Below are 25,563 nucleotides of genomic sequence, written 5' to 3' on the forward strand. Positions count from 1 at the left end.
CCTCCCCCTCCTCCTCCTCCTCCTCCCCCATCCCGGGGGTTATTCCAGGGGAGGAAATTCCTGAGGCTCACCCAGGAATTGGGTTTGTTTTTTTTTTAGTGAATCCCTCTCGGAATTCCAGGTTTTTTTCCCCCTCCTCCCCCAACTAACAATTTTCCTCCAAAACTCTAAAAAACCCGGGGGGGGAAAACCCCCAAATCCCGGCGGTTTGCAGGGAATATATTAATACAAAAACTCTGGGCAGGAGGAGGAGGAAAAGGAGGAGGAAAGGAGGAGGGAAGAAGGCAGAGAGAGAGGGGCGGGAACGGGACCGTCCCCCCCTTCCCCCCAACCCCTCCCTTGGGCCGTCCCGGCATTCCCGGGGCAGGAACGCCGGGAATTCTGACAAAGTGCAATATCCCCCTCTCCCCCAACCCCCTCCCCAAATCCGGGATTGTCCCGGATCGTTTCACGTCTGGGGGGTGGAGTGGGGGCTCTGACCACCCCCTTATCCCGGAGCGCTCCGGGACACTCCGGGATCAGCTGCGGGGACCAGCCCTGGAGCTGCCGGGACCAGGATCGGACCGGATCGGATCGATCGGATCGACCGGATCAGGATCGATCGGACCGACCGGGACCGGATCGATCGGACGGGCTGGTGCCGAGCTGGGAGGGGTTTGGGGTGGGGAGGGCTCGGTGGGTTTGTTCCCCGTGCCCCCAGCCCGGGGATGGGGAGGGGGGTCAGGGCAGGCAGGGCAGATCCCGCGGCTCCGGAGACCCCCAGGCCCGGGGGGTCAGGTCAGGTCAGGTCGGACCCCCAGCCCGGGGGTCGCGGGTCCCCAGCTCAGGGTTGCTGGGTTGCCCCAGCCCAGGGGGTCAGGTCAGGTCGGACCCCCAGCCCAGGGGGGTCGCTGGGAGTCCCGTGTCCCCAGCCTGGGGGTCGCTGGGGTGTCCCCCAGCCCAGGGGGTCAGGTCAGGCCGGAGCCCCCAGCCTGGGGGGGTTAATCCAGCAGGGAGGGCTCGGCCGGGCGGATGATGGTGGGGCGGTTCAGGGCGGCCGGGGGTCTCCTGCATAGGGAGGGGAGGGTGCTGAGAGCCTGTGGGACCCCCAAACCATCCCTGAGACCCCCCAAACCATCCCTGAGATCCCCCAAACCATCCCAGGGACCCCCCAAACCATCCCAGGGATCCCAAAGCATCCCAGGGACCCCAAACCATCCCAGGGATCCCAGATCATCCCAGTGGGACCCCAGACAATCCCAGGAGGACCCCAATGACCTCAACAGGACCCCAGACAATCCCAATGGCAACCTGGATGATCCCAATGGGACCCCAGCCCATCCCAGTGGAACCCCCTGGCCTATCCCAGCAGGACCCTGGATAAACCCAGCAGGATCCCAGATGATCCCAGCCAATGCCAGCCCATCCCAGCAAGATCCCAGTCCATCCCAGCGGGACCCTGGATAATCCCAGCCCATCCCAGCCCCTCCAGCCCATCCCAGCAGGACCCCAGCCCATCCCAGCAGGATCCTGGACTATCCCAGCACAATCTCAGCCCATCCCAGCCCCTCCCAGCAGGATCCCAGCCCCTCCCAGCAGGATCCCAGCCCCTCCCAGCAGGACCCTGGATAATCCCATGCCCCCCCTGCCCCGCTGAGGCTCACCTGGGCACGCCGGGGGGGATGCCGGGGGGGATGCGTGCGGGTCCATCCATCCCATCCCATCCCATCCATCCCATCCCATCCCATCCCATCCCATCCCATCCCATCCCATGCCCCATTGAGGCTCACCTGGGCACGCCGGGGGGGATGCCGGGGGGGATGCGTGCGGGTCCATCCCATCCCATCCCATCCCATCCCATCCCATCCCATCCCATCCCATCCCATCCATCCCATCCCATCCCATCCCATCCCATGCCCATTGAGGCTCACCTGGGCACGCCGGGGGATGCCGAGAGGATGCGTGTCGATCCATCCCAGCAGCATCCCATCCCATCCCATCCCATCCCATCCCAGCCCAGCCCAGCCCATCCCATCCCATCCCATGCCCCCATGCCCCACTGAGGCTCACCTGGGCACGCCGAGGGGATGCCGGAGGATGCGTGCGGGCCGCGAGGGATCTGGGGGCGCCGAGAAGGGTCGCTGCCGGCGGGGGAAGACGCTCTGGGGGCCGAGGCGGGACGGGATGGGGGCGGCGGGGAGGCCCCCAGGCAGGGGCAGCAGCGGAGGCGGCCCTGGGGTCGGGCCCCGCACCGAGGGCGGGCGGCCGGGGGCCCAGGGCCGAGGGCGGGCGGCGCTGGGGGCTGCGAGAGAGAGGGGGTCAGAGATGTGGGGGAACACACAGATCCAGCACATGGGAATGCCCCAAATCCCTCTGCGATTGTCCCTGGGAGTGCTCCAATCCCCTGGGAACGCCCAACTTCTGGGACTCCCAATCCGCCTGGGAATACCCCAATCCCCTGGGAATGCCCCTAGAATGCCCCAATCCCCGGAACATCCCTGGGAACGCCCCAGTCCGCCTGGGAGCACCCCAGTCCCCTGGCAACACCCCAATCCCTCTGGAACCACCCTGAATCCCTCTGGAACCACCCTGAATCCCCTTGGGAACACCCCAATCCCCCTGGCAACACCCCAAATCCCTCTGGGAATGCCCCCAGCCCCTCTCCTCCCCAGGGTCCCAGTTCTGTGGGTGACGGAGCCCCCATCCCCAGGACATTCCCCATCCCCAGGACATTTCCCACCCCCAGGACCTTCCCCTCCCCAGGGCACTCCCCATCCCCAGGACATTCCCCTCCCCAGGACATTCCCTCTCCCCAGGACATTTCCCACCCCCAGGACATCCCCTCTCCCCAGGACCTTCCCCCTTCCCAGGATATTCCCCAGGACACTTCCCAGGACATTCCCCATCCCCAAGACATTTCCCAAGACATTCCCCCTCCCCAGGACATTCCCCCTCCCCAGGACTTTCCCCCTCCCCAGGACGCTCCCCCTGCCCGTGCCCACCTGTGGGCGGGGCCGGGCTGCAGCCAGGTGTCGTCCACGGGGGGTGGCACAGGTGTGGACACGGTGCTGGTGCTGATGTCGCCGATGATGCCCAGCGCCTCCTTGAGCGCGTGGTACATGCGCAGCATCTCGTCCCGGCGCTGCGCCTGCTCCGCCGACTCCTCCATCAGGCTGCCCTGGTCAGCCGACGAGTACAGGTAGGCCAGCAGCTCCGAGTGGATGAAATCCTTGGTCTGGGGGCACAGGGGGGCAAGGGGGTGAAATCCTTGGTGTGAGGGGACAAGGGGTTTGGGGGTGAAATCCTTGGTGTGGGAACAGCAGCTCCGAGTGGATGAAATCCTTGGTCTGGGGGCACAGGGGGGCAAGGGGGTGAAATCCTTGGACTGGGAAGAGAAGGGGTTTGGGGGTGACATCCTTGGTGTGGGGGCACAGGGGGGGCAAGGGGTAAAATCCTTGGTGTGGGAGCACAGGGGGCAAGGGGTGAAATCCTTGGTGTGGGGGGACAAGGGGGGCAAGGGGGTGAAATCCTTGGTGTGGGAAGAGCAGGGAGTTGGGGATGAAATCCTTGGTGTGGGAACAGCAGGGCTTTGGGGGTGAAATCCTTGGTGTGGGAAGAGCAGGGGTTTGGGGATCAAATCCTTGGTGTGGGAAGAGAAGGGAGTTGGGGATGAAATCCTTGGACTGGGAAGAGAAGGGAGTTGGGGATGAACCCCTTGGACTGGGAAAAGCAGGGAAAAGCTTCTCCTTCCAGGGAATTGCAGGGAGTCGGAAGGTCCCCCTGGAGCCTCCTTTTTCCAGGCTGAGCCCCCCTCCCCCAGCTCCCTCAGCTGCTCCCACAAGTTCTCCAGCCCCTTCTCCCGTTCTCCAGCCCCTTCTCCCGTTCTCCAGCCCCTTCTCCCATTCTCCATCCCCTTCTCCCGTTCTCCAGCCCCTTCTCCCATTCTCAGCCCCTTCTCCAGCCCCTTCTCCTGTTCTCCAGCCCCTTCTCCCGTTCTCCATCCCCTTCTCCCCTTCTCCAGCCCCTTCTCCCGTTCTCCAGCCCCTTCTCCCGTTCTCCAGCCCCTTCTCCCATTCTCCATCCCCTCCTCCCGTTCTCCAGTCCCTTCCCCCCGTTCCCCACCCGCTCACATTGTTGATCATGAGGTGCATGATGGTCTTTGGCATGAGGTCCCGGATGGATTTGTTGATGATCCCCACGTAGGAGTCCACGAGGTTCCGGATGGTCTCCACCTGCCGCTCCAGCTGGGGGTCCATGGAGAAGGTGTTTTCCTGCGCCCCGTCCTCGCTCTCTGTCTGCTCAGGGAAGGGGGAAAACAGGGTAGGAGTCACCTCTGGGATAGGGAGGAGCTGGGAAGAGACCCCCCTGCTCCCCCCCATGGGCCTGGTCCTGCTCCTCCTCCTCCAGGTGCTTCCCAGTGGGTCCCAGGAGCTTTCCAGGAGCTTCCCAGGGGGTCCCAGGAGCTTCCCAGGAGCTTCCCAGGGTGTCCCAGGAGCTTCCCAGGGTGTCCCAGGAGCTTTCCAGGGGGTCCCAGGAGCTTCCCAGGGGGTCCCAGGAGCTTTCCAGGGGGTCCCAGGAGCTTTCCAAGGGGTCCCAGGAGCGCTCCCGGTCCCTCCAGCCACCTCTGCCGGGGGCAGCCCCCGTTCCCGAGGGGTCAGGGCATTTTGGGGAGGGGCTTTACTTGGTCTTTCTCAGGATAAACCCCCGCCCGCAGGAAGGAGGCTTTCCAGCTGTCCACGTCCTCCTGGGAGTCGCAGGCCAGCTCGATCTGCCGCAGATCCTTGTACACGTTCCTGGGGGACGGAGCAGGGCCTGGGGTCGGGGCAGCTCCTGAGCCCCAGATCCCAGTGGGATCCCAGCATAAATTCCCTTCCTCCAGACAATTCCCCCCAGCCCCAAGAGGATCCCGGATGCTGCAGCCTGGGGAAAGGAACGCCCATGGAAGGCGTCCCCCCCTGCCCCCACGATCCCGGGATTCCAGGGGGTGGCTCTCCCCACCTCTGCTCCGTGTTGAAGATGGCAAAGACGTGTTTGGTGGACATGAATCCCTTCTCCACATCCCTGATCTTCAGGTTATCCAGGGGCAGCATGTACTTCTTCTCCTTCTCCTGGAAAAGCGGGAAGGAGGGGGGAAGGAGGAGAGGGAAGGAGGGATGAGCCTGGTGGCGCTTCCTGAACGCCCAAGGGGCACCCGGAGTGGGAATAAATCCCCCCCCTCCAGCCCTGGGAAGCTCCAGAACAGATCCCAGGTCTGGAACAGATCCCAAGCTCCAGAACAGATCCCAGGTCTGGGAACAGATCCCAGGTCCAGAACAGATCCCAGGTCTGGAACAGATCCCAAGCTCCAGAACATATCCCAAGGTCCAGAACAGATCCCAAGCTCCCACCAGAGCTTGGCTCCCCAGGAGATGCTTCCCTGGCTCATCCCTGGCTCATCCCGTGGCCAACTCCAGCCCGGGCTGGGGGTTGGGAATCTGCTCCGGAGGGACCGCGGATCCCTCCGGGTGCCGCTCTGCCTTTCCCAAGGATGCCGAGGAAACCCCCCCATGGAGTTTTGGGATTTGAGGTCCGTGGGCAGCCCCGGGATGGAGTCAGAGCCCACCCTGCTCCCTCCAGGAGCCGATTCCGGCCGCCCTTTTCCCGCCCGGCCGCGCCGCCACATCTGGAACCGTTTAAGAGCTCCAGCCCCGCTCCGGCTCCAGATGGTCCCAAAAAGTGACGTTGGCCTTTGTGGAGAGGCCACGAACCCGGCGCCGGCCCCCCCATCCCCTTCCCCTCCCTCCTTCCCTCCCCCACCCCTTCCCCGATTTCCTGAAAACCCACAGCGCTTTTCCAGGCGGGGAATTCGGGGCCGAGGGCTCTGCCACGTCAGGGCGAGACAAAGCCGCGCTTCCTCTCGCCCGCCGGGACCCCCAGAGCCCCCCCAGAGCCCCCAAAATAAACCCCCTACCACCACCATGAGGAGGAAAAGCTCAGGAAGGAAGGAAGGAAGGAAGGAGGAGGATCCATCAGGAGGATCCCGCGGGAAGCAGAGCCGGGCCGGCGTTCCCAGTGTTCAGACTACCTGTTCAGGTGGGCTGCTGTTGTACAGTAGTCTGCACATTGGTTACGCCCGCCCGGGCCGGCTCCGGCGCCGCCGCAGGTAAGGGGGGCCCGGGGGGGCCGGGATTGCCCCTTCCTGGGGATCCCACGCGTTCCAGGGGCAGCATTCCCGGGGGGGGGGGCAGGGAGGGGAGGGGGGATCGTGCCCTGCTGGTGTCCCCCACCCTGAATCCCACGGGAGCTCCTGGAGAGGGGTGGTTTTTGGGGCTGGGGGTGGAGGAGGGGAGGAGGAGGAGGGTGAGGAGGAGGAGGAGGAGGAGGAGGAGGACAGAGCCTCATTCATCCCACGGCTCAATCCCATTCCAGGGGCCCCTGAGGCCCGGCGAGGAAACCGGGATCGCTCCGGGTGGGATCAGCCCGGCGTGTTCCTGCTCTTTTAGGGGATTCAGGAAGGGAGGGGGAAGGGGGCAGGAGGGGCTCCATCAGCCCTGGAAGAGATTGTGGGGGAGTGGGGAGGAACAAAGGAAAAGCGGGATCTGGTCCCAGGAAATAAACGCTGTGTCCGTGTCTGCTTGTGCCGACCCCGTGCTGGGCCCTTCCCCGCCCCCATTCCCACCCCCTGTGTCCCCCAAAATCCTGGGAAGGGCCCCCTTCCTCCACACACACACACACAGAGAGCCTCTGGCTGCTGGGCCGGTGACGTCAGGGGAGGAGCGGGATCAGGATCAGGATCGGGATCAGGGGGGTGGAAAAGCTGGAAAACCCGAAACCTCCACGGGCAGGAACTGCCTGAGCTGCCCTGGCCCCCCTTCCCGGGGGAAAGCCCAGAGGAATCACTTTGGAAAGGGGGATTTGGGGGGTCTGGGGGAGCCACCAACACCCTGGAACCCTGGGAGCAGCGGGATGGGGTGAAATTCCCACCCGGAACGACGAGATGGATCAATGAGGAGCTGCCCCTTCCCAGACAACCCAGCAGGGGAAAAGGGGGGACCTGCGGCCTCCAGCACCCCAAAATCCCAGGGATGGGGGGAATCCAGGCCTTTCCACCCTCATGGAGCGGGGGTAGGACTCGATCCCAGCTCCCACCTCCCTCCAGCCCCAGCATTCCCGGCTGGAATGTGATCCTGGGGGTGCCAGACCGGCACAGCCCCCCCCCAGAACCCCCTTTTCCTTCCTCTGGTTCTCCCTGAGCCGCTTTCCCTCCTCCCTCCTTCGACTGGGAAGTGGCCCCTGAGCTGGGTCAGGGGGCTGGGAGAGGGGTGGGACACAAGGAAAACCCCCCCAAACTCATCCATGAGCCCCCGGAACGCGCCGGTGCCTCCGGATTTATCCGTGTTTATACAATCCTGAGGGCTGGCGGGGAGAGTTTGGAGACAGGGGAGAATTTGGGGGTCTGGATGAGCCCCCCACACCCGGACTCGGTGCTTGCAATTACTCCTGGGCCGCCAATCACCATCCCCACCCCTAGGATCTTCCCACTGGAGCACCGGGAATGCTGTTTCTCCCCCACCCCCATCCTGTTTTCCCCCCCAAATCCCATTTTTCTCCCCCCAAATCCCGTTTTTCTCCCCCCAAATCCCATTTCCCCCCCCCAAATCCCGTTTTTTCCCCCCTCCTACCTCCTCATCCTTGTACCAGGAGAGCGACTCCGCCGTGAGCACGAACCAGTACTCCTTGGAGCCGCCCTTCATGATGCTGATGTTGTTGATGGTCAGCCAGCCCCTGCGGATCACCTGGAGCAGGGGCAGGAGCCGGGCAGGAAGGAGGAGGGAGGGAGGAAGGAGATGTTACAGAGGGGCAGATTCCAGAGGGACAACCCCAGGGGAGCAGAGCAGGAGGTGACCCCGAAGCCCACCAAGCCCCCATCCCACAGGGAAGCTGGCAGGGGGTGTTGGGGGGGACACACCTGGAGATCCCAAGCCCCCATCCCACAGGGAAGCTGGCAGGGGGTGTTGGGGGGGACACACCTGGAGATCCCAAGCCCCCATCCCACAGGGAAGCTGGCAGGGGGTGTGCTGGGGGGGGACACCTGGAGATTCCCAAGCTCCCAAAGCCGGGTGGGAAAAGCTGCCCAGGCCAGCGGGATCTTCCCATGGCTCTGGGAGATCCGAACCCCAATCCCTGTGCCTCAGCTGGGATGGGCTGGAAGGGAAAGCTCCAGCACCCCATGGCCCCAGGGAGAGATCCTACAACCCCCTGGATGGATCCTACAACCCCCTGGATGGATCCTACAACCCTATGGATCCATCCCACAGCCCTGGATGGATCCTACAACCCCTATGGATCCATCACAACCCCCTGGATGGATCCTACAACCCTATGGATCCATCCCACAGCCCCTGGATGGATCCTACAACCCTATGGATCCATCCCACAGCCCCTGGATGGATCCTACAACCCTATGGATCCATCCCACAACCCCCTGGATGGATCCTACAACCCCATGGATGGATCCCACAACCCCATGGATGGATCCCACAACCCCATGGATGGATCCTACAACCCCCTGGCTGGATCCTACAACCCCCTGGATGGATCCTACAGCCCCCTGGATGGATCCTACAACCCCCTGGATGGATCCCACAACCCTATGGATCCATCCCACACCCCCTGGATGGATCCTACAACCCCCTGGATGGATCCCACAACCCTATGGATCCTACAACCCCATGGATGGATCCTACAACCCCCTGGATGGATCCCACAACCCTATGGATCCATCCCACACCCCCTGGATGGATCCTACAACCCCCTGGATGGATCCCACAACCCCCTGGATGGATCCTACAACCCTATGGATCCATCCCACACCCCCTGGATGGATCCTACAACCCCATGGATGGATCCCACAACCCTATGGATCCATCCCACAGCCCATGGAAGGACCCCACAGCCCCACAGATGGATCCCTGTCCCAGGGAACACCCAAACAGCCCAGCCAAGCAGGATCCCACCAGGAAGTCTCTTCCAGGACCCAGCAGGACAGGAGGGGACCCACCAGGGAATCCCTCTCCCAGCTCTTCCCATCCCAGCCCCTCCCCTGCCGGGGTTATCCCCTCTCCCAGCTCTTCCCCATCCCAGCCCCTCTCCTGCCGGGGTTATTCCCTCTCCCAGCTCTTCCCATCCCAGCCCCTCCTCTGCCGGAGTTATTCCCTCTCCCAGCTCTTCCCATCCCAGCCCCTCCCCTGCCGGGGTTATCCCCTCTCCCAGCTCTTCCCCATCCCAACCCCTCCCCTGCCGGGGCTATCCCAGCACACGGGTTAGTGCCAGACGGACAGGGGGTCAGTGGGAAGCGCGGCCGGAGCGGGATGGACCCTCGGGATTGGGATGGGTTAGGCACGGGGTCTGCCGTGGCTCCTCCGGGGACCCCGGGATGGATCCCCCACCCCCCAGAGCCGAGGGGTTCCCACACCCCCCCCAACCAGGAGGGGTTTGGGGGGGATAAGTGTTGGGGGGGTCACTCTGGTTTTCCCAAGGAAGAAGCCACGACAGATTCCCGGGGTTAGGAAGAGGCGAAGCTCGGAGCGTTCCGGGACAGGGGAAGGGCAGAGCCCTGGAATTCCGGGCGGCACGGGAGGGATTTCACCTGCGGGGGCCTCTGAGACTCCCCTGGATTCCCTCAGGAGCCACCCTGGATGTCTGATGGGTGCTGGTTTTAAAGGAACGGAGCCAGGAAGGGGGGATGGAGGAGTTGGAAATGGCAGAGGGAAAAGGGATCGGAGCAGAGCGAGGCCAGGGGGGAATCCGGGAGGTCCGGGGGGGGTTTGGGGGGATTATCAGGAAAAAGGGGAAGGGGAGGTGCTGGGAGAGCTTGCAGGGAATTCCAGGGAAAAGGGGGAGGGTCGGTGCAGCCCAGCAGGAGCCGGAACCCTCGGGAAGAGCCGAGGAGGAGCAGCAGGAGGAGGAAGGAGGGGGAGAAAAGAGTTCCTTTAAAACCGGCTGGGTTTGGTGAGGAACCGGAGGGTTCCGGGGCTCCCGGAGCTCCCAGCCCGAATTCCCGGCTCTCCCCTTCCCGGCACCATCAGAACCCGGTGGGATGGGGTGGGGGGGATTCCCTGGGTTTTCCAGAAACCCCTGGATGGCGCAGCGGGAGAACGGAAGCGTCTGGAGTCGGGAAAAGGCGATGCCGGGACAGGAATTCCCGGAGCGGGAAGAGCGGGACACGGTGGGGGGGTTTCCCCGGGCACCGCCGGGAATTCCGGCGGCCTCGTCAAATCTGTCTTTTGGGGGAAAAAAAGGAGCCTCCAGGGCAGCTGGAATGGGAAATTCCCTGGCCAGTGCCAGGGAGCTTCACCTGCCTCTGGCTCCCGCTTCGTCCGGCGGCAGGAGCCACGCGGTCATCCCGCTTTTCTTCCCCCGGGGAGACACCCACCCCGAGGCTGTGAATCCCAAAAACTGGGGGCAGTTCCTGAGGGGCAATTCCCTCTCAGACACTTCCGTTTTCCCGGAGCAGCGGGATTGGGATCCCCCCCCACCCCCACCCCCCGCCCCGAGGGGATCCCTGGATCCCGGACAGGGAATTGCATCCCAGGAGTGAGCACGCTGAGGAACGACCTCAAGCTGGGAGCCAAGGAATTCTGGGAAGGTCAGGACTCCGCCTCAAATCCCAAGAAAAATGGGAATTTGGGGACAGAAAGCACTTCCAGCCCTCCCTCTCCATGCATTCCCAAAGGAACTCCCTCCACAAGGGAATCCCATCCCACCACAGCAGCAGCTCTGGGCCAAATCAGGAACATTTCGGCTTCCCAGGGGCCAGGAAAAGCCGGTGGGAGCGGAATCCCAGGATCCAGCTCTCTCTGTCCCAGGTCCGGGGATCGCCCCCCAAGCCCATTTTTGTTTTTCCAGCTGTGGGGAAGAGCCAGGAGCGGGCAGGGATCCCCCTGGGAATGCCACCCTCCTCCTCCCGCCAGCCCAGCGTGCTCCCTCCTGGGCAGGGGGGTCGGGAATTGCTGTTCCCGGCTCTGTCCCGCTCCACGGTACTTACCAGGATCTCCCCCTTGGGGTGTGCAGGGTTAAGGGGGTTGGGGGAAGGGGGGGAGAGGGAAAGATGGGGGAAAAAAGAAATGTAGGATGAGGAGAGACAGGAGAGGGAAGGGAGAGAGCGGGAAGCACAAGAAGGGGAAGGGGGAAAAGCGGAAAAACAGCAGAAGAAAACCCGTTACATGCTATTAATGGTCATTCCCAGCGTTAAATCCCTCGGAGCGGCTTTCCGGAGGGACACAGGGCCTGGAGGCCACGGGAGGGGCAAGGGACACCCCCACCCCACCCCACCCCAACACCCCCTTGGAAGCACTGGGGGGGACACGGATTCCAGAGTCCTCCTGGAGCCCAATCCCTGAGCCAGGATGGGGCAGGAGAGACACAACTTCCAGGACATCCCGGTGTGCTCCCAGTCCCCAGTCCCTGAGCCAGGATGGGATGGGGAGGGGACACGGATTCCAGGACATCCCAGTGTCCTCCCCCACCCCCAGGGCTGGGCTGGGTCCCCCCCAGCAGCTCCTCCCGCCCGGTTTGTCCCAGATCCCGCTGATCCGAGCCGGGAATGCTGCTCCCACTCTGCCCCAGAGCTCCGGCCTTCCCGCCTCCATCCCTGGCCCTAAATCCACACAGTTATGGATCAATGGACTGGGATCCTGGATAAGGATCGACTGGGATCCCGGTTAGGGATTGACTGGGATCCCGGTCAGGGCTCGCTGCCGCAGGGGGATATCCTGGAGGAGCAGGAGGAGGAGCAGGAGGAGGAGGAAGGGCGGGAGCCTCCGGCTGTACCTGGTTGGGGATCGCCCTCTTCTTGTTGGTCTGCGTGTTCCTCTGCTGAGCGCTGCAAAAGGGGGAGGGGGGAAAAAAAAAAGAGGGAATTTTTTGAGGCCGAGGGAAGGGAGAGAGCCGAGCGAGGGCCACCACACGATTCCCGCCCGGAACGCCGCGAGGATGAGCTGCTCCAAAGGGGGAAGCCCGTCAGGTGGGATTCCAGAGCCCCTTCCCGAGGTTTGCCCAGGACCGGGTGCAGAGGTAGGAGGAGGAGAGAGGGGGGGAGGACGCGGACACCGGGATCTCCTTCCTCATGGAACCCAGGAATTCCAGGGAGGGGAGGAACTCGCAGGAGAGGAAAACACCAAGTGCAGCAGATTCCGCTGGCGGATTCCCAAGGGAATCGTGGCGGGCCCCGGGACCACCGAGAACCAGGAGGCCTCGCTCCCGAAAACACCTAAATCCCTCGGGATCGGGAGTGGGATCGGGAGTGAGCGTTACCTGCAGCGGAGGGAAAGCTACCTGTCTCTCCTGAGCACCGGGGGGACGGGGCGAGCGGGGCGGAACCGTTAGTCAGGAGCGGGAACAAAATCCAGGAACACCGTTAGAATCCCCAGTCCCGCCGGGAGCAGCGGTTCCCGAGCTCCCGCCCCTGGGAATTGGGGTGGGGGGATCTCATCCCTGACCTGCAGGGATTCCAGGGGTGATGGAGGATAGGGGGGGTGGTTTGGGGAACTGCTCTCTGCCTGCCCTGATCCCGACATTCCTCCCGAATCCCTGGGCACGGGAACGCTGGCTGTGGAGGGGGATGCTCTCCAAGGGCTCGAGGAGAAGCTCCAGGCTCCCAAAATCCAAGGTTGGGAAGTGGTGGGAGGAGAAGCTCCGGGCTCCCAGTTCCGAGAGCTGGACCGGGAGGGGAAGTTCCCTGGCTCCCAGATCCAAGGAGGAAACTGCCCAGCTCCCAATCCCAAAGCTGACTGGGAGGAGAAGCTCCCCAGTTCCCAGATCCAAAGGGGAAGCTCCTGAATCCAAAGGGGAAGCTCCCCAGCTCCCAGATCCAAAGGGGAAGCTCCTGAGCTCCCAGATCCAAAGGGGAAGCTCCCTAGGTCCCAAATCCAAAGGGAAGCTCCTGAGCCCAAAGGGGAAGCTCCCCAGCCCCCAAATCCCAAAGGAAAGCTCCCCAGCCCCCAAATCCAGGCGGGAAGCTGCCCAGCCCCCAGATCCAAGCAGGAATCTCCCCAGCCTCCAAATCCAGGGGGGAAGCTCCTGAGCCCAAAGGGGAAGCTCCCCAGCCCCCAAATCCAGGTGGGAATCTCCCCATCCCCCGGATCCAGGCAGGAATCTCCCCATCCCCCGGATCCAGGCAGGAATCTCCCCATCCCCCGGATCCAGGCAGGAATCTCCCCCCGGGGGCTGCGGGAAGGGGGTCCTGCCGCCGGTACCCACCCGGTCGCCACGTGCTGCTCAGTGAAACAGCTGGGGCGGGACAGGATCGGAGGAGTCCGGAGAGACAGGGAGAGGTGACGGATCCCAGGGAAAGCAGCAGAGAGCAGGAGAGAGGAGGAGGGAACCCCACCAGAGGCGGAAAGGCAGAGACGGGAGAGAAAGAAAAGAGAGAAAAAAAAACCAAAACAAAAAAGAGGGAAAAAGAGAAAAGAGCAGGAAGAGTGTGGGGGATTTTAAGGAGCGGGAGGGGGCTCCGGGTCAGAGCTCTGGGGGTTCCGGAAGGTTCCCGGCAGGTGGGAGGCCGGAAAACAGTGGCTTTCCTCTGGGACACGGGACAGGGAGCAGTGCCTGCTCTGTTCCAGCTCCAGGGGACGGGATGAGGGCCATTCCAACAGCCTGAACCGCGGGATTTCATCCCAGGTCCTGTGCCTGGGGCTGGACGGTCCCGTCCCGGCTCTTCCCGGCCCTCAGAGCTCCCCAATCCCGAGGGAACCGCCTGCCAAAGGGGCTGGGGGGGGTTTGGTGGGAGAGGACGGGCGGGAGAGACTCCAACCTTCCCATCGCTGATCCCAGGATAAACACAACCCCCTCCCCAGGCTGGGATGGGAGCACAAACCTCGCTGATGGAGAATTTGGGATTCATCCCCCCCCATCCCCCCGGAAAAAAGGACTCACTTGGCAAATCCGATGAAATCCTCGTGGTTGGTGTTGATGTAGGAGAGCTCGATGTCGATCAGCAGCAGGATCTGGAGGGATCAGGGAGGGTGGGAATTCCCACAGAGCACCAGGGAATGCGCGGGGGGGGTCGGGATGGGGCGGGAGGGCCCGGGATGGGATGGGATGGGGTGGGATTGATGGGATGGGATGGGTGGGGTGGGATTGATGGGATGGGATGGGATGGGATGGGATGGGATGGGATGGGATGGGATGGGATGGGATGGGATGGGATGGGGTGGGATGGGGTGGGATGGGATGGGATGGGGTGGGATGAGATGGGATGGGATGAGATGGGATGGGATGGGATGGGATGAGATGGGATGGGATGGGATGGGATGGGGTGGGATGGGATGGGATGGGATGGATGGATGGGATGGGGTGGGATGGGATGGAATGGGATGGATGGATGGGATGGGATGGGGTGGGACTGATGGGATGGGATGGATGGGAGTGGGAGGGGATGGGATGGGATTGATGGATGGGATGGGATGGCCCTGGGAATGAGCTCACCTGGTCCTTGGTCTTGCCCTCGCGCTCCCGGATGTGGGTGGTGACGATCCGCTCCGTCTCCTCCCGCAACCTGGGGTAGGAACCGAGCTGAAAAGAGAGGGAGAAGGCCGGGGAAAAACCGCTGCGGAGGGACCGCGGCAGCGCCGGGATCCGTTGGGATCCGCCAGGATCCACCGGGATCCGCTGGGATCCACTGGAATCTGCCGGGATCCGCTGGGATCTGCTGGGATCCGCTGGGATCCACCGGGATCCAGGCACAGGGCACGGGCCCCGGCCCTGCCGCGGGGACACGGACTGGGTTCTCCAAGAAATCCACCCCAATCCCGGTCAGTCCCATACTGGTGTTACTGGTGCAGTCAGTCCCATACTGGTGTTACTGGTGCAGTCAGTCCCTTCCTGGTGTTACTGGGGTAGTCAGTCCCTTTACTGGTGTTATTGGTGCAGTCAGTCCCTTACTGGTGTTACTGGTGCAGCTACTCCCTTACTGGTGTTACTGGTGTGACCCCTACCTGACCAGTGCACTGCCACACAGTGGTGTCACTGGTGTTACTGGTGGGACCAGTACCTTACTGGTGAGGAGCTCCCAGGTGTCCCTGTCACTGGTGTTACTGGTGGGACCAGTACCTTACTGGTGAGGAGCTCCCAGGTGTCCCTGTCACTGGTGTTACTGGTGGGACCAGTACCTTACTGGTGCACTGGCGCACGGTGTTGATGAGCTCCTGGATGACGAGGTCGACGCATTTCAGGCACGGCTCCTTCAGCTTCACCACCTGCTTCTTCACGATGGCCTCGAAGGCCAAATCCGGCGTGAACAGCCCCGTCCTGGGGGGGGAACGGGGGGGTCAGCCCGGCAGGGACCCCGGGAGGGCAGCCCCAGATCCTGGAGAGAGCCAGTGCCTCCTCTGGGAGAGCAAATCCCACCTTGGGAGAGCAAATCTCACCTCAGGGCAGCAAATCCCACCTTGGGAGAGTAAATCCCACCCCGGGAGAGCAAATCCCACCCCAGGAGAGCAAATCCCACCCTGGGAGAGCCATTCCCTGCTCTGGGAGAGCCATTCCTCTTCTCCAGGAGAGCGAATCCCACCTCAGGGGAGCAATTCCCTGCTCTGGTAGAGCACTCCCACCCCAGGAGAGCAAATCCCACCTCCTGGAGAGGAATTCCCTCCTCCTCAGAGCAACTGCCTCCTCCAGGAAGGCAACTCCCTGCTCCAGCAGAGCCATTCCCGCCTCCATTCCCAGCACAGACGTCCTTCCCAGGGCTGGGAAGCTCCCACCACCCCTTTTCCCCCCATGGAGCAGGGAAGTGGCTCCAGGGCAGGATCCAGGCTGGATACTTGCCTCACCCCGTGGATGTTCTTGATGGCGTAGCTGATCTCCCTCCTCAGATCCTTCTCGTCGAATTCCATCTGCCCCGGGGGGGAGAGGAGGAGCAGTCGGGATCATCCCGGGATCACCATCCCAGGATCCCCACACCCCCCTGGGTGCACCAGCAGGGGCTGCTCCATTTTACTGACCCCAAACACTGAGATTTTCAGGGAATCAGGGAAGGGTTTGGGTTGGAAAAGCCCCCTCTCCCACCGTTCTCCTGGCACTGCCAAGGTCACCACTGAGCTGTGTCCCTGAGTGCCACATCCACGGGGTTGGGGCACTCCCAGACCCTTCTCCTGCTCTCCAGACCCTCCTCCTGCTCTCCAGACCCTCCTCCTGCTCTCCAGACCCTTCTCCTGCTCTCCAGACCCTTCTCCTGCTTTCCAGACCCTCCTCCTGCTCTCCAGACCCTTCTCCTGCTCTCCAAACCCTTCTCCTGCTCTCCAGCCCCTTCTCCTGCTCTCCAAACCCTCCTCCTGCTCTCCAGACCCCTCTCCCCACTATTCCTGGTGGGAGCTGGGATTCCCTCGGCCACCCTGGCCACGCTGCTGGCCCATTTTCCCAGCACCTTCCCCCAAATCCTTCTCCCCCAGCCAGAGCAGGGCTCGGGGTGACACCACAGGCCTCACCTCTGCCCAGCACAGCAACAACAGCTCCAACCCAAACATTCCCTGCCTCTGGAATCGCCTCTGGGAAGGGGCAGGCCCCCTAGGGGCACATCCCCCCTCCAAATCTGCGCCAGCCCCACCTTCACGAGCTCAAAGGGGAACCTCTCGTGGAAAATCCGGTTGATCCTGGCACCCCCGGAGAGCTCCAGAGTGTCCACCTGGTCTCCCGAGCCCTCGATCCGCTTCTCGAAGTCCACACCGAACTGCTGGACCATCCTGGAAGGAAAAACAGGATTAATAAAAGGAAAACTCCCCCAGTTCCTCCAGCTGGGGAAGGAGAACCGAAAATCCCACTTTTCCTGCAATCCTGGGGGAGGGTCTGACAGGGAGAGAGAACCGAAAATCCCACTTTTCCTGCAATCCTGGGGGAGGGTCTGACAGGGGGGGAGAAAACCAAAAATCCCACTTTTCCTGCTGTTCTGGGGGGGAGGGTCTGACAGGGGGGGAGAACCAAAAATCCCACTTTTCATGCCGTTCTGGGGGGAGGGTCTGCCAGGGAGGGACGTGGCCAAGGCTTTTCCAATTCTGACAGCAAACCCTTCCTGCTGGAATGCCCAGCCCGATCCACAGGGATGCTCCGTGGGCATTCCTGGGACAGCCAGAGCCCTTCCCAGAGCAGAGCCACGGGATCTGCACTCCGGGAACACTCCTGGGGCGGGAGAGGCGGGAAGGGAGGGGATGGGAAGGGAGGGCAGGAGGAGGAACCTACTGCAGCAAGGCTTTGGTTTTGCGCGTGGGGTCGTCGGGGCGGAAGTTCTTGTACTCCTCCACCTCCTTCTCCAGGGACAGCAGCTGGCTCTGCAGTTTGCTGCGCAGCGAGGGCAGCGTCTCGCGGATGTGGTTGGTGAGTTGCTGCGGAGGGGACGGGGGCAGGGGCTGAGCACGGGGGGCACACAGGGCGGGGGCAGAGGCTGCTCCCGCTTTTCCCGGGCGGGAGGAGGGTCGGGAAGGGCCCATCCCAGCCCATCCCACCTGGTTGAGGACCCTCTGGAGGTGGGGGGTGCCCATGCGCTCGGCCATGTGCCGGTAGGCCGGGTGGGACAGGAAGAACTTGCGCTCGGCCGCCAGCGCGGCCCGGATGTCCTTCTTGCCGTCGATGTCCTTCTGGCTGCGGTTCACCACCCCGATGTACCCTGCAGCGGGGGAGAACGGGGAAAGGGAGGGAGAACGGGTTAGAGAATGTGGGGAAAGGGTGGGAGAACGTGGGGAAGGGGTGGGAGAACGGGTTAGAGAATGTGGGGAAAGGGTGGGAGAACGGGTTAGAGAACATGGAGAAGGGGTGGGAGAAGGTGGGGAAGGGGTGGGAGAACGTGGAGAAGGGGTGGGAGAACGTGGGGAAGGGGTGGGAGAACGTGGGGAAGGGGTGGGAGAACGTGGGGAAGGGTGGGAGAACGTGGGGAAGGGTGGAGAACGGGTTGGAGAACGTGGGGAAGGGGTGGGAGAACGTGGGGAAGGAGTGGGAGAACGTGGGGAAGGGGTTGGAGAACGTGGGGAAGGGGCAGGGGCGATGGGCACGCGCTCCCCACTGCGGGTGGAGGGGTCGGGGGGCCGGGGAGCGACTCAAGGGGGACACGGGACTTGAGGGGGGACACCCAGAGTGACCCGAGGGGGACACCCAGAGCGAGCCCAGCCCCCCCTGTACCTCTCCGTAAGGGCAGCAGTTTGTTCTCCAGCACGTCCCGGGCGTCGGTGCCCTCGTCCATCAGGTCCAGCTTGGTGATGACCCCGATCGTCCTCAGCCCTGCGGCAGCAGAGCGAGCAATCAGCCAATCAATCAACCAGTCAATCCCAATTGATCACATCCAAACGAGCCCGGAACCCAACAGCCCCTCTGGCTGCTACGACAGCCCCCCCCACACCTCCCGGCCCCCAGAGAGACCCCTCATGACCCTCCGACCTTGAGGATCGACCTCCTTGGCCATCTTGAGGGCGTCGGAGTTGGCCAGGTCCATGTTGGCCGGGGTGACGGCCAGGATGAGGCTGCTCTCCCTGCTGATGAACTGCAGGATCATGTCCCTGATCTGGAACTCGATGTCCTGGGGCTGGTCCCCCACCGGCACCTTGGTGATGCCGGGCAGGTCGATCAGGGTCAGGTTCAGCACTGGGAAGGGGTGGAATCAGCAGGGTCAGAGGGGGTTGGGAAAGGCCCCACCTCGTCACCCAGAGCCAGGGCAGCACATCCAGGCTCTTCTCAGGGGTGGTGACCCCACCTCCTCCCCGGGCAGCCCCTCCCGAGGTCTGACCGCTCTGCCCGGGAAGGATTCCTTGCGGATCTCCGACCCGAACCCGCCCTGGCGCAGCTCAGGACGGTGCCCTCTTGTCCTGGGAGCAGAATCTGACCCCTTCCCCGGCTCCCCCCTCCTGTCAGGGGGCTGTGCAGAGCCAGAAGGTCCCCCCTGAGCCTCCTCCTCTCCAGGCTGAGCCCCCCCAGCTCCCTCAGCCGTTCCAGTCCCTCAACACCGTCCCCCCCACACCGAGGGGCTCCGAACCGGGCCGGTGCCCGGCCCAGGGGCAGGATCTGCCCCTCCCTGCTCCTGCCGGGCTCCTTTCCCTCGTTTTCCCGGTGTTCTGCCCCTCACCGTGGGGCGAGTAGACGCGCAGGTTGATGGGCACGGGGGAGATGCCCTTGTTGGTGCCCGTCACCCGGTCGGTCTCGGCCTCGATCTCCTGCCGCACCTCGTCGAAGTCCGTGAACTTCTTGGACTTGCAGTGCAGGAACTCGGCATACTCTGCAAAGGGACGGGGGGAAAAGGCTTGGGAATGAGGAATTTGTGGCGCCCCCGGAGCGGGGAGAGGGAGCGGCGGGGCCGGGAGATCCCGATCCGGGGCTGGGGAATGGGGAGGGGGATGGAGAGCGGGAAAAGGGGATGGAGAGCGGGAAAAGGGGATGGAGAGCAGGGGAAGGGATGGAGAGCGGGAAAAGGGGATGGAGAGCGGGAAAAGGGGATGGAGAGTGGGAAAAGGGGATGGAGAGCGGGAAAAGGGGATGGAGAACAAGAGGAGGGGATGAAGAACACGGAGAAGGGGCTGGAGAGCAGGACAAGGAGCTGGAAAACCAGTGGGAGCAGCTGAGGGAGCTGGGGGGGCTCAGCCTGGAGAAAGGAGGCTCCAGGGGGACCTTCTGGCTCCCCACAATTCCCTGGAAAGAGGGGGGGGAGCTGGAGGAGGGGGATCAGTCCCTTCTCCCAAGGGCCGGGACGAGAGGAAACGGCCTCAGGTTGTGCCGGGGGGAGGTTCAGGTTGGAGCTGGGATCAGGGCTCCCTGGATCCTGAGCCGCCCCAGGAAGAGGGATTTCAACAGAGCAGGGGCCAGGAGTGGATGGTGCAACTTCCTTCCTCCTTCCCTGGGAGACGTGGGAGGGAAAACCCCACCCTGTGCCAGGGCTGGAACACCTGATCCAGGCGTCCTCATCCCCCTGGACACCTCCTACCCTATCCTGGAGATCTTATCAGCCCCCCTGGACACCTCCTACCCTATCCTGGAGATCTTATCATCCCCCTGGACACCTCCTACCCTATCCTGGAGATCTTATCAGCCCCCTGGACACCTTCCCCTACCCTGGAGATCCCATCACCCATCCCATCAGCCAAAGGCCACCAAAGACTGGTTTTTCCCAACAGCTTCCCGTGCTCCCAGGCCCTGGGAATCCCTGGCAATCCCACGGGCAGGTCACTGGGACAAAGGTCCAAAGGTCAGCAGACGTTGCAGAGCGGGACTGATCCCAAATCCCAGATTTTTTTTGGGCAGAGGGAGCACCCGGCTCGTGCAGGGGAAGGGGGTGAAGGAATTGCCCCTGGAGATCGGGATGGGGGATGCCAGACAAGCGCAGCCAGTCGGGAAAATGAGTCATCCCTTGGTGTTCCCTGGCATTCCTTCAGGCCCTGTGGAATTCCCTGGCATTCCTTCAGGCCCTGTGGAATTCCCTGGCATTCCTTCAGCCCCTGTGGAGTTTGGAGTTCCCTGGCATCCCTTCAGCCTCCCTCTCCCAGTGTTTTCCCTGGCATTCCTGACTCTGGTGTGTGTAAATCACGCAGGCTTTCTCCCGGAATTCCCTGTTTTCCAGCCCCGTACCTGTCTTGGAGAAGATGAGCTGCAGGATGAGAGGCCGGCGAGTGACGATTCCGGAGCCGCGGGGGAGGAAATCCCTGGAAAGGGATGGAAAGGCGTTCAGGGCCGTGGTTCAGTCGGGGAACCGACCCTGCCGATCCCCCCCTGATTTGGGGGGCACCGGGAAAGGGGCTCGGGCACAACGTGGGATCAATCCCTGCTCTCCTGGAGGAGGGAAAAGGCTGTTCCGGGGAATCAGGAAAGCAGGAATTAAGTTAAAACCCCAAAACTTAAACACCCCGATAACCCAGAGGGGGAGATGAACCCACCACTGCCTCTTCACTCCCTAAAATCCCCCAGTTTCACCCCATTTCCCTAAAATCCCCCAGTTTCACCCCGTTTCCCTAAAATCCTCCCTGGTGCAGAGCAAAACAAGGCACAGATCCCACGGAATTCCTCCTGGCACCGGCGCCTGGAGCTTTGGAGGGGCAGGGGGAAGGGGTTCTGCCTGGAAAAGGGGCTGCCCCCATGGGAAGTCCGCACCAGGGCTGTCACCCCCGCCCTCTTCCCGGTCCGAGGGCGACGGGAACGGCACAGGGAAGCTCCCTCGTGCCGGGAAACGGGAGCGATAAGAGCTCCCTGGGAGCGGCTCCGGGTGGATTTACAGCTCCAGGAGGGACAGGACAGGTGGATTCCCCGCTGGGGACCGAGGGTGGACACCGTCACCGTCACCGTCACCGTCACCGTGCCCAGGGAGCGGCTGTGCCGGGAATGGCCCGGCCTGGCTGTCGGGAATGGCAGCAGGGACACCCCGAGATCCCGACCCCTGTGCCCAGCAGAGCCCGGAATGCTCTGGGAATGCTCTGGGTTTATCTCCCGGGAAAAGCACTTCCTGCCCGACCGGGCGGACGAGTCCCGCTGCTCCTCCGGGCGGGAACAGCCCCGGGAGGCTCCTGGGGGGGAAAAAAAGGGGGGAAAAGAAACCCCAGGGCAGGCCCAAAAAGCAGCCCCCCCAAACACGCTGAGCCCGGGACAGGGAGCGTTGATCCCGCAGGGAATGCCGGTCCCGCAGGGAATGCCAATCCCACAGAGAATGTCGGTCCCAGGGTGACCCCCTGGGATCCAACAGCCCAGGGCTTTCCTGCTCCCTCGTCCCAGCCCCAGCTCGGCATTCCCTGCTCCATCTGCTCCATGGGGAGGGCTGGGGGGGAACGGGGAGCACCCCCAGGGCGTTCCCTGCGGGAAGGAGTGACGTGATCCGGGCTGGCCCCGTGTCCGGGGTCGGCAGGATCCGAACCCTGCAGTGACGCGGGAATGTCCCCGGGAACATCCCCGGGACGGTCCCGGGGCTGGCGGGAACTGACGAAGGCACAGCCGGATCCTCCCCCCACACCTGGATCCAGGTGTGCCCAGGACACAGGGACACAGGGATACAGGGACAAAGGGACACAGGGACACAGGGACAAAGGTCACTGGGTGGAGGAAGTGCCTTGGGAACATCCTATTTCCAGGCAAATGTCCCCTGGGGAAGCACCCGAGGGTGACCTCCACCCTGCCCGATTCCTGCCTGTCCCTACCTGATCCCTGCCTGTCCCTGCCTGATTCTTACCTGTCCCTTCCTGTTCCTGCTTGTCCCTACCTGTTCCTGCTTGTCCCTACCTGATTCCCACCTGTCCCTGCCTGTCCCTACCTGATCCCTGCCTGTCCCTGCCTGATTCTTACCTGTCCCTTCCTGTTCCTGTTTGTCCCTACCTGTTCCTGCTTGTCCCTACCTGTTCCTGCTTGTCCCTACCTGATTCCCACCTGTCCCTGCCTGTCCCTACCTGTCCCTGCCTGTTCCCACCTGTCCCTGCCTGTCCCTACCTGTCCTTGCCTGTCCCCACCTGTTCCTGCCTGTCCCTACCTGTCCCCACCTGTCCCTGCCTGTCCTTGTCTCATCCCTGTCCCATCCTTGCCTGTCTCTGTCTCATCCCAGCCCGTTCCCTCTCCAGCCCCAGTCTCCCTGCCCAGCAACCCCACCCGAGGCACCTGTTACCCAAAATCCCGGGAAAAGGCGCTCCCAGATCGGGGTGAGGGTTCTGGGCCACGGCCACCCCCAGTCCTGGCTCTCCTTCCGTCCCGGCCGTCCCGAGGGCTCATAAAGCCCCATTGAGGTCGGGATCCGCCGGGATCGTCCCCACCCCCGGCCCACAACGGCTCCATTGTCCCCAGGGCTGGCTCTGGGAAGGGCCCTCCTGGCTGGTGGGATTTGTGGGACGCTCCTTAATCCCACTCCCCATCCCATTTCCCCGCTGGGCTCCGCTCCCTGCCCGCTGTTCCCGTTAACCCCAAGGACCAGCCAGGCCTTCCCCCACGGAGCAACTCCAGCCCGACTGGCACCCAGGGGGGTTCCCTGAATCCCGAGCCTCGGTCCCTCCGCAGGGATTTTGGGCCTGTGAAGGCTCCTCGGGATCCTCCTCCCGGGCACGTGTGTGTTTTGGGGCTAAAAACCACCAAAACGGGCCACCCGGCACAGAGCTGGGTTCCTGAATGGATCCAGGATCCCCCCATGGATCCAGGATCCCAGTATGGATCCAGGACCCCAATACAGATCCAGGACCCCACTATGGATCCAGGACCCCAATACAGATCCAGGACCCCAATATGGATCCAGGTTCCCCATATGGATCCAGGTTCCCCATATGGATCCAGGTTCCCCATATGGATCCAGGTTTCTGACTCAGATCCAGGATCCCAACACAGATCCAGGTTCCCACATGGATCCAGGATCCCAATATGGATCCAGGACCCCAATATGGATCCAGGTTTCTGACTCAGATCCAGGCTCCCCACACGGATCCAGGCTCCCCACACGGATCCAGGCTCCCCACACGGATCCAGGCTTCCCAGTGGCTCAGGAAAGCCGGGATACAGCCGGACGAGCCAAGCCAAGCCCCCAGCAGGCCGTCGATGCCGGGTCGATGCTGGAACAGCCCCGAGGCCTCGGCTCGTCCCGGCCATCGGAATCTGTGACCCAGCCCCGGCAGGGACGCTCGATCTGCCGCCCTGGCACCGGTTCTGGGGCCCTGGCACCAACTGGGGGGCCCTGGCACTGACTGGGGGGCCCTGGCACCGGCTTGGGGGGCCCTGCCCGCCCACGGGAGCCACCCCGGGGCACAGACCCCGACGTTGCCCCCTCATGGGTGGGGTAACAACGACCCCCGCCCCTCGCCACGGGAATGCCGAGGATCCCGGCGGGATCTGAGGGCTGGAGGTGACCCAGGGCTGGAGGTGACCCAGGGCTGGAGGTGACCCAGGGCTGGAGGTGACACGGGCATCCCGAGGGGTAATTAGCTGTAATTAGCACGAGCTGCACAACGAGGTGGGCGAGGATTCCCGGACGGAGCCGGCCGGGCAGATCCAGACCCCGCTCCGACCCCTCGAGGACACAAAGGCTTCAATTAGCAGGGCCGGCTTTCCGGCCCTAATTACAGCCTGCCAAAATTCCCACCGGCAGGAACTCGGGAGGGGAGCAGGAGCTCCCGGGATAGGAGAGAGGGAAAGCCCAGTGGGGGCTTTTCCAGGGGAAGAGGGCCGGTCCTGTGGGTGGGTTTTTTGGGAATGACAAGGTTCAGGGCAGGGCAGGCCGGGGGTTCCGGTTGTCACTGTCACGGGATCCCAGGGCAGGATGTGGAGCGAGGAAGCGGCAGCCTCGGATCAAAGGGCCGGGAGGCTGGGATAGGCCAGGAGAGGCAGCAGGAACGGGGAGCAAACAGCAGGAACGGGCTCTGCGTGGATGGAACGAGCACCCAGGGGCTGGAGGAGCTGATCCACAGGCTGGGGGAGGGAGGGGAAGGCAAAGGGGCTGGGGAGGATTTGGGGAGGGTTTTGAGGAGGATCCCTCCCCAGGACGGGCTCTGCTCCCCGTTATCGGGGCGGCCCCACCCAGCCTGGGCGTGGGGGTCCCACCCAGAGCCCCATCTGTGCCCGGGATCCCCGAGCCCGGCCCGGCCCCTATCTCGGGGTCACAGGGGGTCCTGTCACCCCCCAGCCTCCCCCTCGGGGATCCAGAGTGCCACACCCGCCGCTCCAGCTGCTCCTCGGCATCCCGGGGGTGTCCCGGGGGTATCCCTGAGGGTATCCCGGCAGGGACACGGCCCTGTCCTGTGTTGAAGGCCAAGGGACGGGTCCTGCTGGGGTGGGGTCCCCCCTGTATCCGTGGAGACCCCCGGAGACCCCCGTGTGCATGGAGACCCCCCCTGGAGCCCTGTGGAGTCCCCCGTGTCCATGGAGACCCCCCGTGTCCATGGAGACCCCCCGAGTTCCCTGTTCCCACGGAGACCTCCGTGCCCGTGCTGTCCCTTCCTTGTGTCCACGGAACCCCCCAAATCCACGGAGCCCCCCCATGCCCACGGAAACCCCGGTGTCCCTGGAACCCCTCAAATCCACGGAACCGCCCCATTCCCACGGAGCCCCCCCGCGTCCCCGGGGCCGCCCCTGCCCCTTTCCCTTACGCCATTTCCGTACTTCCCCCCCCCTCTCCCCGCAGCGCTCGGGCCCCGTCGCGCCCCTTTTTGCGCCCTTTTTTGCGCCCTTTTTTGCGCCCTTCGCGCAGCGCGGGCCCCGCTCGCTCCGGCCGCGCCCTTCGGGGCCGCGACCCCGCGACTCGCCCTGTTATTCCCCCCTCCCTTCCCCTTCCCCCCCCCCACTCCCGGAGCTCACCGGCCCACGAAGTTCTCGAGCACCGAGCTCTTGCCCGCGCTCTGCCCGCCCACCACGGCGATCTGCGGCAGGTCGAGGTGGCAGCTCTGGCCGATGGAGCTGAAGGCGTCCTGCAGCTTGTTGACCAGCGGGATGAGCTCCTCCATGCCGCGGTTCCCCATGGCGGGGCCGGGAGCGGCGGCGGCTCCTCCTGGCGGGGCCCGGGGCGGCGGCGGCGGCGGTGGCCAAACTTCCCCTCAGAGTCTCGCCATCCGGGCCCGCCCCCCCGCCCCGCCAGCGCCGCCGCCATTGGCCGGCCCGCCTGTCCGTCAAGCGCGCGCGGCGAGCTGAGCG

General features: G+C 63.7%; 1 protein-coding gene across 1 annotated transcript; it reads right to left on the bottom strand.

The window, feature by feature from the left end:
* Positions 1-980: 980 nt before the first annotated feature.
* On the bottom strand, positions 981-25,461 carry DNM2 (dynamin 2). The gene is made up of 22 exons (XM_050310056.1): positions 25,231-25,461; positions 20,554-20,627; positions 19,061-19,210; positions 18,379-18,582; positions 18,124-18,222; positions 17,454-17,614; positions 17,191-17,333; positions 16,562-16,697; positions 15,784-15,851; positions 15,129-15,267; positions 14,446-14,532; positions 13,894-13,964; positions 13,219-13,248; positions 11,791-11,842; positions 11,006-11,017; positions 7,641-7,754; positions 4,978-5,087; positions 4,661-4,772; positions 4,110-4,274; positions 2,982-3,214; positions 2,050-2,274; positions 981-1,047 (listed from the first exon to the last, which is right to left on the bottom strand). Exons 1-22 carry the CDS (start codon positions 25,389-25,391, stop codon positions 981-983), a joined length of 2,613 nt encoding a protein of 870 aa, XP_050166013.1. The 5' UTR covers positions 25,392-25,461.
* Between the last annotated feature and the right edge of the window lie 102 nt (positions 25,462-25,563).

This window comes from Myiozetetes cayanensis, unplaced genomic scaffold (assembly GCF_022539395.1).
Source record: "Myiozetetes cayanensis isolate MyiCay16 unplaced genomic scaffold, myiCay2020 scf142, whole genome shotgun sequence".
Lineage (NCBI taxonomy): Eukaryota > Metazoa > Chordata > Aves > Passeriformes > Tyrannidae > Myiozetetes > Myiozetetes cayanensis.

Excerpts from the sequence above, each read along its gene's own strand:
- DNM2 (XM_050310056.1), bottom strand. The coding sequence starts at position 25,391 with ATGGGGAACCGCGGCATGGAGGAGCTCATCCCGCTGGTCAACAAGCTG. Across the intron at positions 20,628-25,230 it reads CTCGAGAACTTCGTGGGCCG|GGATTTCCTCCCCCGCGGCT; the intron begins GTGAGCTCCGGG and ends ATCCCTTTCCAG. Across the intron at positions 5,088-7,640 it reads CCTGGTACAAGGATGAGGAG|GAGAAGGAGAAGAAGTACAT; the intron begins GTAGGAGGGGGG and ends CCGCTTTTCCAG.